This window comes from Elephas maximus, chromosome 22, assembly GCF_024166365.1.
Source record: "Elephas maximus indicus isolate mEleMax1 chromosome 22, mEleMax1 primary haplotype, whole genome shotgun sequence".
NCBI classification, from domain to species: Eukaryota; Metazoa; Chordata; class Mammalia; order Proboscidea; family Elephantidae; genus Elephas; species Elephas maximus.
In genome coordinates, this window is record NC_064840.1 from 63,862,394 (window position 1) to 63,875,291 (window position 12,898).

A 12,898-nucleotide genomic window follows, 5' to 3' on the forward strand; every position below is an offset into this window, starting at 1 on the left:
TTTACTTCAAGAAAATTATTATGACCATGAAAAATGGTCTGGATTGGCATTAAAAAAGACCAGAGCCAGAGAAACCATCTGGGCAGCTATTGTAGTCACTGGGATGAGAAATAAGGAGGGCCAGAGCTGAGATTGGGATGTGACAAGGAGCAGAGGAAACAGAGATCCAAGGTCAGCTGGAGGATTAGAAGAACAGTATCAACTGTCATGAATATGGGAGTACAAGACATTTGTTTAGGGTCTTCGTGGACTTGTTACCAAGTTTCTTTCCTTTAAATTGGAATTCAGTGGACAAGTGGTTCTGGAGCCCTGCTGGGTATTTTCTGCTTTCTTTCCTACCTAAGGCCATTGGTATAAGAGGAGGGGCTGTGACAAAACTTCAGGACTGCTTAGGTAAGCTGTGCTGGGATGACAAGCAGGTGGTATAGTTACATTTCAGCTTCCTGGGTTTGGAATTTCCTTCCATATGGAACATTGGCTGGAGTGACTCCCTTCTGAAGAGATCAATTAATCTTGGATGTTTACAAAAAAAACTGATCCAGACCCAAACCTAAAGAAATGGTAAAGTAGGGTAAATTCAAGTTCAAACCCACCTATTCAACCCGTTTATCATTTCTTCCTGTACCTAACTTCTTTCACACCACTTTTCCAATTTCCTATTTATAATTTACCTTTCTTTTAGGTGTAAATCTGTCCCGGAATATTAGCATTTTAATGAAGATTCTAAAACAGTTCCCAGGGGTGAGGATTAGGGAGATGTGGACAGAGGAACTTCTCTAAGGGTCTTTTTCAAGTTGTCAGTTCTCTCTACTCTATTATACATAAAGATTCCTATGTACTCCTTCCTGCCTTGGTTTAAGACCACTATTCTAAAATCTTAGATCTTAGATGCTTTAATAGAATAATGGAGCTATTCCAGTGAAAAAGCAGACAGTAAAATACATTTGGGGCTGGAAAAGATTTTGTCCAATAACTTGTCTAATTTTGTTAACCAGTAGAATAATTATTTCTCCTATTCTGAAGGCTGGTCCTATTGACCTTCAGGGTGTGACTGGCAAACAAACGTAGAAGGTGTGTGTTATTTGAGTAAAATACAGTAATCAAATAGGACCATCAGATAGGTTTTCTCTACTAATTCATATTGGATCTGTATTTCATTGACGGAAAAAGTAATCATGAGATTCCTTTGAGTCTACATTCCCATGAGTAATAAGATAGTATATATACAGTACTTACTACATGCTAAGCAAGGAGCCCTGGTGGCACAGTGGTTAAAGCACTTGGCTGCTAACTGAAAGATCTGCAGTTCGAACCCACCAGCTGCTCCGTGGGAGAAAGATGTGGCAGTCTGCTTCCGTAAAGATTTACAGCCTTGGAAACCCTATGGGGCAGTTCTACTCTGTCCTATAGGGTTGCTGTAGGGTCGCCATGAGTTGGAACTGACTCGACAGCAGTGGGTTTACATACCTACTGGTCTTATTCTATTCATGCACTCAATTTGTATACTTTTTATGTACTAATATTCTTATTCAATTCTCTTAGGACCCCAGTGATCTAGGTAATATTATCATTGACATCTGACAGAAATATGAGGCTTAAATAATTTGCCACAGAGCTAAAATGTGACTGAGCCAGAATCTATGTTCTGAACCACTGCACTGGGCAACATCTCTAAAATAATAGACCATGAACTTAAGTGGAGAACCTCTGGTGTGATTCTGGCTTAGAAAAATGGAGGCAATCAAAGAGTGATTAGGAATTTCAGAACATTAATATTGAAAAGGGCCATAGAGATGGTCATCTCCTTTTTGGAGATAAGACTGAGATCCCAAAAGGTGATATGTTTCCCCTAAATCACAGTTAATCAGTGGCATAGCTGTAATCAGAATTCAAGTCATCTGAATTCTCATTGAGGCTACTAAGGGGAAGAAATTGGTGAGACCAAGCCAATTTAATAAGCTCATCAAAGAGATAATTATTTGAACGGAACAGACGGGGGATAGGTTCATCTGGGTCTGAAAACATGTGAAAAATTCTACCTGATTTTTTTTTCATCTGGTGCTAATCCAGAGTCGGTTAAGTTTTCTATTTAGTCGTTTAAGAACTACTAAACCCTCTTCGAAAGCTGATTCTCTGGAGAATTTCCAGATCTTATCATGACTTCAAATCTATAAGGCCAAACAGGCCCCTTCTAGAATAATATCCTCCTTGGAACACTTTCACTAGAACTAGCTCACAGATTCAACTCAAGTTTACACTTAGTTTTTTTTTTGTTCCCTAGCCACCAGCCCAGTGAGCATTTCATGGTGCTCTGCTGCCATCAACTGGCAAATTTAAGTCAAGAACACATCTGCTGCAAAAGACCCTTAAAGCATTACAAAGCAAAGGTGTCAGTCACCTTGAGGACTAAGGTACACCTGACCCAAGTCATGGCATTTTCAATCACCTCATGTGCATGTGAAAGCTGGACAATGAATAGGGAAGACCGAAGAAGAACTGACGCCTTTGAATTATGGTGTTGGCAAAGAATATTGAATATAGCATAAACTGTCAGAAGAACTAACAAGTCTGTCCTGAAAAAATACAGCCAGATTGCTCCCTGGAAGCGAGGGTGGCAAGACTTTGTCTCACGTACGTTGGGCATGTTATCAGGAGGGACCAGTCCCTGGAGAAGGATATCACGCTTGGTAAAGTAGAGGGTCAGTGAAAAAGAGGAAGACCCTCAATGAGATGGATTGACAAAGTGGCTGCAACAACGGCCTCAAACGTAATAATGATGGTGAGGATGGCACAGGACCAGGCAGTGTTTTGTCCTGTTGTAGGTAATGTCACTATGAGTTGGAACCAGCTTGATGACACCTGACAACAACAAGCCAAATACAGAAGCAGAGCCTTTTTCTTTATGTAAAAATATTTCCATCTTTATACTAGAGCAGCTTCCTGCTTTAAAATATTTATTTATAGTAGAATCCAATTCAAAAATATGCTAAATAAAGGAGTGATTATTTATTTATATAAATCACTTCTGTTTTGCAAAATGACTGACAGCATTGTACGTATGCATATTATATATAATTTATTTAGAGAAAGTTTGATTTGCTCACTGTGTTTACGGGGCTATGTCTACTTCATGAAACCAGGTTAAATTTGCATATAGGCTTGTATATATGTGTAGTTTGATGATACATTTTATGTATTACTTATTGCTTTCTTATTCCCATTTCCTTTAATGAGACTTTTCTCCTATGTAGTCAGCCTTACCTACCGCCTCAAGGAAGATTTATATTTTTATTGTATACAAGAAGGAAAATCAACTTTTAACTTTTGAATTCTAAAAGAGTTTTGAAGCCCATTTAAGAAATAATATTCTTCAGGTTCTAGAATTCAACTGGAAAAGCCTAGAGACAACAGGGATTTCAAGAAATTATATGTAATTTGACTAGTTTCTTGCCATGCCCGAATGTGTCTTGGATTGTTAAGAAGAAATTGAAAGATACAGAGAAAATAAAAATAGGTTTAACACAGAGCCTGAAGTTCCAGATGAAAATGGTAGCATGAGAAGCTCCAAGGACACACTTCTCAGAGAAAATTTAAAAAATAACATCATTTAAATTTTCTGGAAATTGTCCTAAGGGAATATAACAAATGGAAAACAAAAACATTTATTCAAGAAAATATCCTAAATCTCAGTAAGTCTGTGGAACCTGAGCCGTGATTTGCATCCTCCCTCTCAATCTCAAGGAATGTGATAAAACTTCCACAGTGTGGACACAAATACAGGACTCTGTTTCCCTCCATCTCCTTGTCAAGACTATAGTATTTCTTTAGGAGGGGCAGGAAACCAGTATTTCTCATCCTTCCCAGACCCACGTTGCAGAGAAGTTCCAGGTGAGTTCAGCGAAGAGGTCGGTTGTTCCCTTCCTTCCCATAACACCCCATTGTGGAGCAAAGGCTCTGCCCAGGCATGGTAGGCTGAGAACACTGAAGCTCCAGTTGACCTCACTTCCATTTGCTTCTAGGTCAGAGGTGCCATGCTGGGAGAGGCAAAACAAGAAGACCAGAGGCTCCTCCCCCTGCTCAGTACCCTGTGTGTAAATTAGGGATGTCACTCTGGGATAAATGGACCACTGTCCCTACCCTCTCCCCAGCTCTGGAGCAGTGGCTCAGAGATTTTGCTCAGGGGGAGAGCCTGCCTATAAGACCAAGGATCTCTGAGGCTCTCCCCAAGGGAAATGAATTTACTTGGAAGAGAGTGTGGGGAAGTTCCAGCCTAAGAGTGCTCTCAAAAATAATGAGATTCTGATGCTAAGCAAACAAGAGGAGGTTGGTAGCTCCAAGGGAGCAACAAGGTAAACCAGAGACCAATCAGTTTACCAGAGACAGTCACGAAAAAAGACAAAAAATGCCCTCCCAGATTCAGAAAAAATGTCAAGGACAGGATTAAAAACCTATCCCTGGAAAGGAACCCACATTTAATTGGATTGGAGCATGGAGCAATACATGTTTCAGGACAAGGTACAAAATAATACAGTAATCACCAGACAATTAATGGAGCCTAAATGCTGGGTATCATACCAACAGAGGCAGACATTTTAACAGAGAGGTAAGTGGGGTTGGGGGTAGCATGGTAACAGTTAAAGGGAACACTGCTAAATCCACTGTCATCCCAGTGGAGCTGTGTGCATGTCCAAGGCTCTACCCTCTGACACGTGACAGAGGCTTCACACTGAGGGGGGACCTGTTATTGTTAGGTGCCATGTCATTGAGTTGGTTCCAACTCATAGTGACCCTATGTACAACAGAACAAAACGCTGCCTGGTCTTGGAACATCCTCAAAATCATTGCTATGTTTGAGCTCACTGTTGCAGAATGAAACACTGTCTGGTCCTGCACCATCCTCACAATCGTGGTTATGCTTCAGCTCATCGTTGCAGCCACTGTGTTAATCCATCTTGTTGAGGGTCTTCCTCTTTTTCGCTGACCCTCTGCTTTATCAAGCATGATGTTCTTCTCCAGGGACTGGTTCCTCCTAATCACATTTCCAAAGTACGTGAGATGAAGTCTCACCATCCTCGCTTCTAGGAGCATTTTGGCTGTACTCCTTCCAAGACAGATTTGTTCGTTCTTCTGGCAGTCCATGGTATATTCAATATTCTTCACCAACACCACAATTCAAAGGTATCAATTCTTCTTTGGTCTTCTTTATTTATCCTCCAACTTTGGTATGCATACAAGGCGATTGGAAATATCATGGCTTGGGTTAGGCACACCTTAGTCCTCAAAGTGATTTCTTTTTTCAGATTGGTGATGGGTAGCTAAACAAGGAAAATCTGACAGTTTTATGATGTATGAGGGTAGAAAATGGTAGTGGTGCCTCTCCATTTGTATTCTTGGAGAGTCTAATAACAATGCAGGATAAGCGCAGAGGAAGATATGTGGCAGAATGTGTGTTTAAGCAGAAAAGGGCACCGAAGGTGTTCACTTGAGTTTCCACATCCTGACATACACGAGGGAGATTTGGAAGTCCCAACCAACCAAACCAAAACCCAAGTCGATTCCAACTAACGGCAACCCCATGGGGCAGGGCGGAACTGCCCCACAGGGTTTCCAAGGCTATAATCTTTATGGAAGCAGGCTGTCATATCTTTCTCCCTCAGAGCAGCTGGTGGGTTTGAACCATCGACCTTTCAGTGCTTAACCACTGAGCCACCAGGGCTCCTTCCCAACCAGCAGTGGGGCAAAATAAAAGGCAGAATGAGAAAATTAATGGTGCAGGAAAGGAGGGCTTTTCAGCCCTCAAGATTACAGGCTATGGCAGAGATGACAGATTTCAGGAACAGATGACAGAAGGTGACCCAAAACCAGCAGAAACATATTCATTGATAGCTGGTGATGCGGAGATCACGGAAGTTGACATGGACAGTCCAAAGGGAATGAGACACCTCAGTAGGGGTCAGTGAGGACTTCCATGAAAGGGTATCTTGCCCTTCAGTAGAAGAACAACCATGATGCTAAGCAAGTTTAAACAGCATTTAAATAGCAACCTGGGGAGAAGGATAGGAAAAGAACACTTAAGAGATAAGAAAAGTCCTGATAGAAAATTCAAACACTGAATTGACTGAGTTTAAATCTTGAAACACTGGGGGTTTGCCAAAAAAAAAAAAAAAAAAAAAAACACCCTGAATGTACCTGGCAAGAAACTAAGTTTAAACCAGAAGGGACTAAATTATCATGAACACTTGAAATTAAGTTTTTTTTTCCAGCTATTAAGTGGAAAGGGTTACTGGCAGACCCTTTTAGAGAAAATGGAGCCTGTGTGGTGTAGCGGCTAAGAGCTTGGCTGTTAACCAAAAAAGGTGGGCAGTTCGAATCAACCAGCTGCTCCATGGAAACCCTATGGGGTAGTTCTACTTCATTCTATAGGACTGCTGTGAGCGGTAATCAACTTGAGGGCAACGGGTTTGGTTGGGTTTAGAGAAAACAAGGGAAAGTTACATTTCTGCATCATTGTGTCAGAATGAGTACATTTTAAACTCCCTACAATCCATTAAGGAAGCAAGAGAGTACAAGGAGTAGTCCTGAGGTGGGGTTCTTAGTCAAATAAGCAGTCAGATACAGACTGAATTTTCAGAGTTTGGGAAAACCAGAGCCCTGGTGGCTCAATGGTTAAGAGCTCAGCTGCCAACCAAAAGGTCAGGAGTTCAAATCCAACAGCTGCTCCTTGGAAACTCTATGGGGGCAGTTCTACGTTGTCCTGCAGGGTTGCTATGAGTCAGATCGATTCCATGGCAACGGGTTTGGTTTGGGTTCTGGGAAAACTAGTTTGATGTAGTCAAAAAAGTAATGTGTTGAAAATCAGGATGCCTGGATTGAGTTTGGCAATCTTACCAACTGGCCATGTGACTTTGGACATTACTTAATCTCTTTTGGAACTCATTTGCCTGGCCTGCAAAAGAGTTGAACTAGATAATAAGTAAGGTTTCTCCTAGCTCTAAAAGACTGATTCTTGGGTTTTACGTGCCCAGTGGAGAAATGCCTGCTCTTTTTTTTGCCAAGTTCAAAGAGCCATTGTCTTTTAGGAGATAGAATCCTCTTCTCTTGCCTTGGCCCAGGTGCCTAGAAGCTGGGCTATGGACAGCTAGACATAAAGTGCAGTTACCTCTGATGTTATGTCGATGGCTCTTGGTTTTGCAGCCACATTTTCCAATTAGCTCAGGATTATTCACATCACTGTGACAGGTGGAACAGTAAAATAAGGCTCTGGACAATGAAAGCAAATCAAGAATGACTTATGTGAGGCTTAACACTAGGGAGGCATGGCGCTGACTAAGTCTGCCTGCCATCAAGTTGTATTTGCTTTAGTGCTTCCCCCCGCCCCATAAAGTAATAAAAAAGAAAATTACCTCTTGACTTCCTTTGCAGATTCAGCAATAAAGAACCCTATTGTGTTCTTACGAAGCTTAACTTGCGCAGATGGATTTAGTATCAGACCACTGGAAACAGAAAACAAAAATACAGTCATTTTTTCCTCTGATTTATGCGGCAACATTTGATGTTTCATACTGTCATTACCAGAGTTAATAGGAATCAATCTCCTTTTACTGCCAAACACAGTGGAAACTGTGAATTTGACTATATTTAATTCTTTGTTTGACTGCTGCTAAATAGACCCAGTGGAGTTAGGTAAGCACATGATTCCTGTGGTCCAGGCACGGCTGAGCTGAGGGTTAGTTTCTCCATGATTGTGTCATAAATCTGAGATGATCAAACTAACTCTGTGATACATGAAGCCTTGCTGCTTTAGGCTATGTAATACCAAACAGGCCAAAGGAAAGAGATCACACATTTGGTTGCCTTCCGGTTGTCCTGTCCTAGCAGTGTGTAATCCTTAGGGGCCTTGCCATTTAAAATTCTTAAATCTAAAAGTTCACTTCCCTTAGTAGCTATTTCCTGATTAGCCAGTTTGACTCACAAGTTCCTTTTGTTTGTCCATGCAATTTTTGACGTATATTTCTTTTCACTTCTTTTTTGTCTATCTTGATTGCAAGTGTCTTGAGAGAAGGAACCACATGAATTTTTCTTGTTACCTGAACATTTGGATTTTCTAATTTTCTTTTTTTTAATGGCTTGTGTGTTTGAAAATTTCACCCACGACACTCCTTGATGCAGCATTCCAGTATGACTTTTTGAGTTCCCCAGATTTTTCCCTGGGTTTTTTAGGGTCCCCTATCTTTATTCCCTTGAATTCAGATCTCATCTCCAGTGTGGTAAGGTCCTTTAATCCCATAACTCTCCTCACATCTTTTGTGCATGAGGAAAAATACTCTTTTGCAAATTTGAAATTCACGTTGGAAAGAGGTTATGTCTTAATTATAGCAAAGTTTATTCTGTTGGTTGGGAACCAAAGTAATCTTCAAATTTTGGAGGATTCTTACAAAAATAAAAGGGCTTGGACAACAGAAGCTCTTCCTGAAACTCTAGCCCCCTAACTTTGTGGCAAGAGTAGAAACATGCTGTATACCTGTGTTCAGGTAGATTATCACCTGGAACACTGGGTGGCATTTTCTGAGCACTCACTCACTGAGACTAATGAGTGGCATGATTGACTTTAACTCTGAAAAGGAAAGAACATGGGTTTGCCCCCCCTCCACCAAATATCCTTGGTTGACGTTCACTGACTAGTAATCATGTGCCTTGTTGTGTTTAACTTATGTCCTTTTTGCTTTTTTAAAAGGGGACAGTTCTCTGAGCTCATCTTATAAAGATACTGCCATGATAACATCCCCGGCTGCATTTGAGAGAAGCGTGAACTTCTGTTGAAGATTTTCCCAAATCAACATTACTGCTCAACCCCCTTCATGAATCATGGCTAGTAGCTCTGTACGGGCATCTACCACTGGACCACACTCATGATAATATTGGACTAGGGTCAGATTCAACTTCATCTCTTAGCAGGTGACGAACTGTTCTCTAAAACAAACCCTTATGATATTCCAGGGCCTTGGCAAGTCTTAAAGTGTATTCAAATATATCAATTAGAAGAAGAATTTTACAAAATGATAAAAAATAGGTTTTCATCAAATTTTTAATATACCCACCTAAAGACCCAGGATTAAGATATCCTATCTTTCTTCTATCTTTTTTTAATCTTTCTTCTATCAGTGTTGGTTGTGGTGGATTTAGTACAGCATGGTGGTCAGACACACAGTCTCTAGACCCTCACTGTTTGAGTTCAGATTCTGCCTCTGCCATTCAGGAGTGATGTAGGTTTTGGCAAATTATTTATCCTTTCTGGGCCTCAGCTTCCTCCTCTGTAAAATGGAACTAAATAATACTACCCAGGTCACAGCATTGTTGTGAGGATTCAAGAGTTACACGTAGGTGTCTGAATAATATTCCATTATAAAAGAATTGGTTGATGTTAACCATTCCAGGAGGTAGCATATGATCAAGAACCAATGGTATTGAAGGAAAAAGTCCAAGCTGCACCGAAGGCATTGGTGAAAAACAAGGCTCCACGAATTGACAGAATACCAAATGAGGTATTTCAACAAAGGGATGCAGCACTGGAGGGGCTCACTCACCTAAGCCAAGAAATTTGGAAGACCACTACCTGGCCAACTGACTGGAAGAGATCCATATTTGTGCCCTTTCCAAAGAAAGATGATCCAAGAGAATGCAGATATCATCAAACAATATCATTCATATCACCTACAAGTAAAATTTTACTGAAGATCATTCAAAAGTGGTTGGAGTAGTAAGTACATCAATAGGAAACTGCCAGAAATTCAAGCCAGATCCAGAAGAGGATGTGGAACAAGTGATATCATTGCTAATATCAGATGGATCTCGGATGAAAGCAGAGAATAACAGAAAGATGTGTCCAAAAAAAAAAAAAAAACAAACCCGTTGTTGTCAAGTTGATTCCGACTAATAGCAACCCTATAGGACAGAGGACTGCCCCAGAGGGTTTCCAAGGAGCAGCTGGTGGATTCAAACTGCCAACCTTTTGGTTAGCAACCAGGTTCTCAACCACTGTGCCACCAGGGCTCTGTGGTTTATTGACTATGCAAAGGCATTCGACTTTGTGTATCATAGAAAATTATGGATAACATTGCAAGGAATGGGAATTCCAGAATACTTAATTGTACTCACGAGGAACCTGAACATAGATAGGCAGTTGTTCGAACAGAACAAGGGGATACTGCCTGATTTAAAATCAGGAAAGGTGTGCATCAGAGTTGTATCCATTCACCATATTTACTCAATCTGTATGCTAAGCTGGACTATATGAAGAAGAATGCAACATTAAGATTGGAGGAAAACTCATAATAATCCAAGAAGGTGGACTATAGGAAGAATGCAGCATCAGGATTGGAGGGAGACTCATTAACAACCTGTGATATGCAGATAACACAACCTTGCTTGCTGAAAGTGAAGAGGACTTGAAGCCCTTACTGACGAATATCAAAGACTGCAGCCTTCAGTATGGATTATGCCTCAACATAAAGAAAAAGATTCTCACAACTGGACCAATAAGCAACATCATGATAAAAGGAGAAAATACCGAAGTTGTCAAGGACTTCATTTTACCTGGATTCACAATCAAGTCTATGGAAGCAGCAGTCGAGAAATCAAATGACATATTGCATTGGGCTAATCTGTTACAAAAGACCTCTTTAAGGTGTTACAAAGCAAAGATGTCACCTTGAGGACTAAGGTACACCTGACCAACACTGGTTATTTTCAGTCTCCTCATATCCATACAAAAGCTAGACGATGAATAAGGAAGGCTGAAGAAGAATTAATGCCTTTGAATTTTGGCGTTGGCCGAGAATACTGAATATACCATGGACTTCCAGAAGAATTAACAAATCTGTCTTGAAAGAAGTACAGCCAGAAATCTCCTTACTTACTCTGGACATGTTATCAAGAGGTACTAGTCCCTGGAGAAGGATATCATGCTGGGTAAAGTAGATGGTCCATGAAAAAGAGGAAGACTCTCAATGAGATGGATTGACACATTGATACAGTTGCTTCAACAATGGGCTCAAACACAGCAATGATTGCGAGGATGCCTCAGGACCAGGCAGTATTTTGTTCTGTTGTATGTAGGATCGCCATGAGTTGGGACTGACTTAAAGATACCTAACAACAACATATATATATATATATATATATATCAATTTGTTTACCCACTTATCCGTTAATGGACATTTGGGCTATTTCCACCTTTTGGCTATTAAGAATAATACTGCTATACACATTCATGTACAAGTTTTCATGCAGACATATGTTTTCATTTCCTTCGGGCATTTTCATAGGAGTGGAATTGCTGCATCATATGGTAATTCTATGTCTAACTTCTGAGAATCTGCCAAACCGTTTTCCACAGCAGCTGTACCATTTTACATTTCCTCCAGCAATGTTTGAGGATCATTTCTCCATATCCTCACCAACACTTGTGGTTTTTCATTTCTTGATTGAAGCTATCCTAGTGGGTATGAAGTAGTGTATCATAACAGAATATAATTCAGCTATAAAATGGAACAAAGTACTCATATATGTTACATCTTGGGTGAACTTTGTAAACACTACGCCAAATGAAAAACCAGACACAAAATTTTGCTTATTGTAGAATTCCTTTTGGAAACCCTGGTGGCATAGTGGTTAAGTGCTACAGCTGCTAACCAAGAGGTCGGCAGTTCAAATCCGCCAGGCGCTCCTTGGAAACTCTATGGGGCAGTTCTACTTTGTCCTATAGGGTCGCTATCAGTCGGAATCGACTCGACTGCAGTGGTTTGGTGGGTTATAATTCCTTTTATATGATACATCAAGAATAGGCAAATCAATAGAGACAGAAGACAGATGAGAGTTTACTAAGGTATGAGGCATGAAGGAAAAGAACACTGATTAGTGGATACTGGGTGTTTTTATGGGGTGATGAAAACGTTTTGAAACCAAAGAGAGCTGGTTATTGCATACCATTGTAATTCACTATATATTACTGAATTGTACACTTTAAAATGGTTAATTGTGTGTTATGTGAACTTCATCTCAACTAAAAAATTTAAATGGGAACAAAAGGAGTAAAAAATAAGAGTTAAAATATATAATGTAAATGTAATATGTAAAGAACCTATAGCAGTGTTGGTTGTAAAGTAATGATTATGGAGGAAATTGGAATTATCAATGTCTCTGCCAAATCAGGATTTGATTCCTTTTATTCACTCAAATTTTCAGCGAGAAAGAAGGTTAAGTCTATCTTGGAGGATATCTCTTTTCGTTGGGGGTTGATTTGTGTTTGGTGGTAAATAGCACTGAGACCACTTGAACTATGTGGGAATTAGTTGCTCAATAAACATATTTCTCGTTTGTGATGCCCCAACAGTCATCTTAATGAGTTTAGAGAAATCTAGGATATTAGCGTTAGAAAGCAGTCTAAGAGCAGCAGTAACCAAAAGAAACCAAACCAAACCCTTTGCTGTCAAGTAGATTCCGACTCATATCAACCCTATAGGACAGAGGAGAACTGCCCCTTAGAGTTTCCAAAGAGTGCCTGACGGATTCAAACTGCTGACCATTTGGTTAGCAGCCGTGGTACTTAACCACTATACCACCAGGGTTTCCCAGTAGGAACCAGTAGGTTCCCAATGCCAGTGAATTAACTGACTACATCTTGGGGACCTAAAAAAATCTCAGGCCCTACCATTAGAGATTTTGATTGTGCAAATTCAGAAATGGGGTTTTGAAATATTTATGACTTCAAAACTTTGCAAATAATTGATGCATAACCCAGGTTGTCAAAGTTTTAGGCTGGTCTGAAACTCAAACTGCCTAGTTTATGATTCTAGGACTTTCTGCTTTTCACCATGACTTGTTTCCAGTAGAAAGCCCA

General features: G+C 40.3%; 1 protein-coding gene across 1 annotated transcript in view; it reads right to left on the minus strand.

The window, feature by feature from the left end:
• Positions 1-12,898, minus strand: part of KCNU1 (potassium calcium-activated channel subfamily U member 1) — a 170,952-nt gene that overhangs the window by 88,032 nt on the left and 70,022 nt on the right. Inside the window, 2 exon segments of the mRNA XM_049865508.1 lie at positions 7,160-7,260; positions 7,404-7,493. Coding sequence (XP_049721465.1) covers positions 7,160-7,260; positions 7,404-7,493 — 191 coding nt within the window.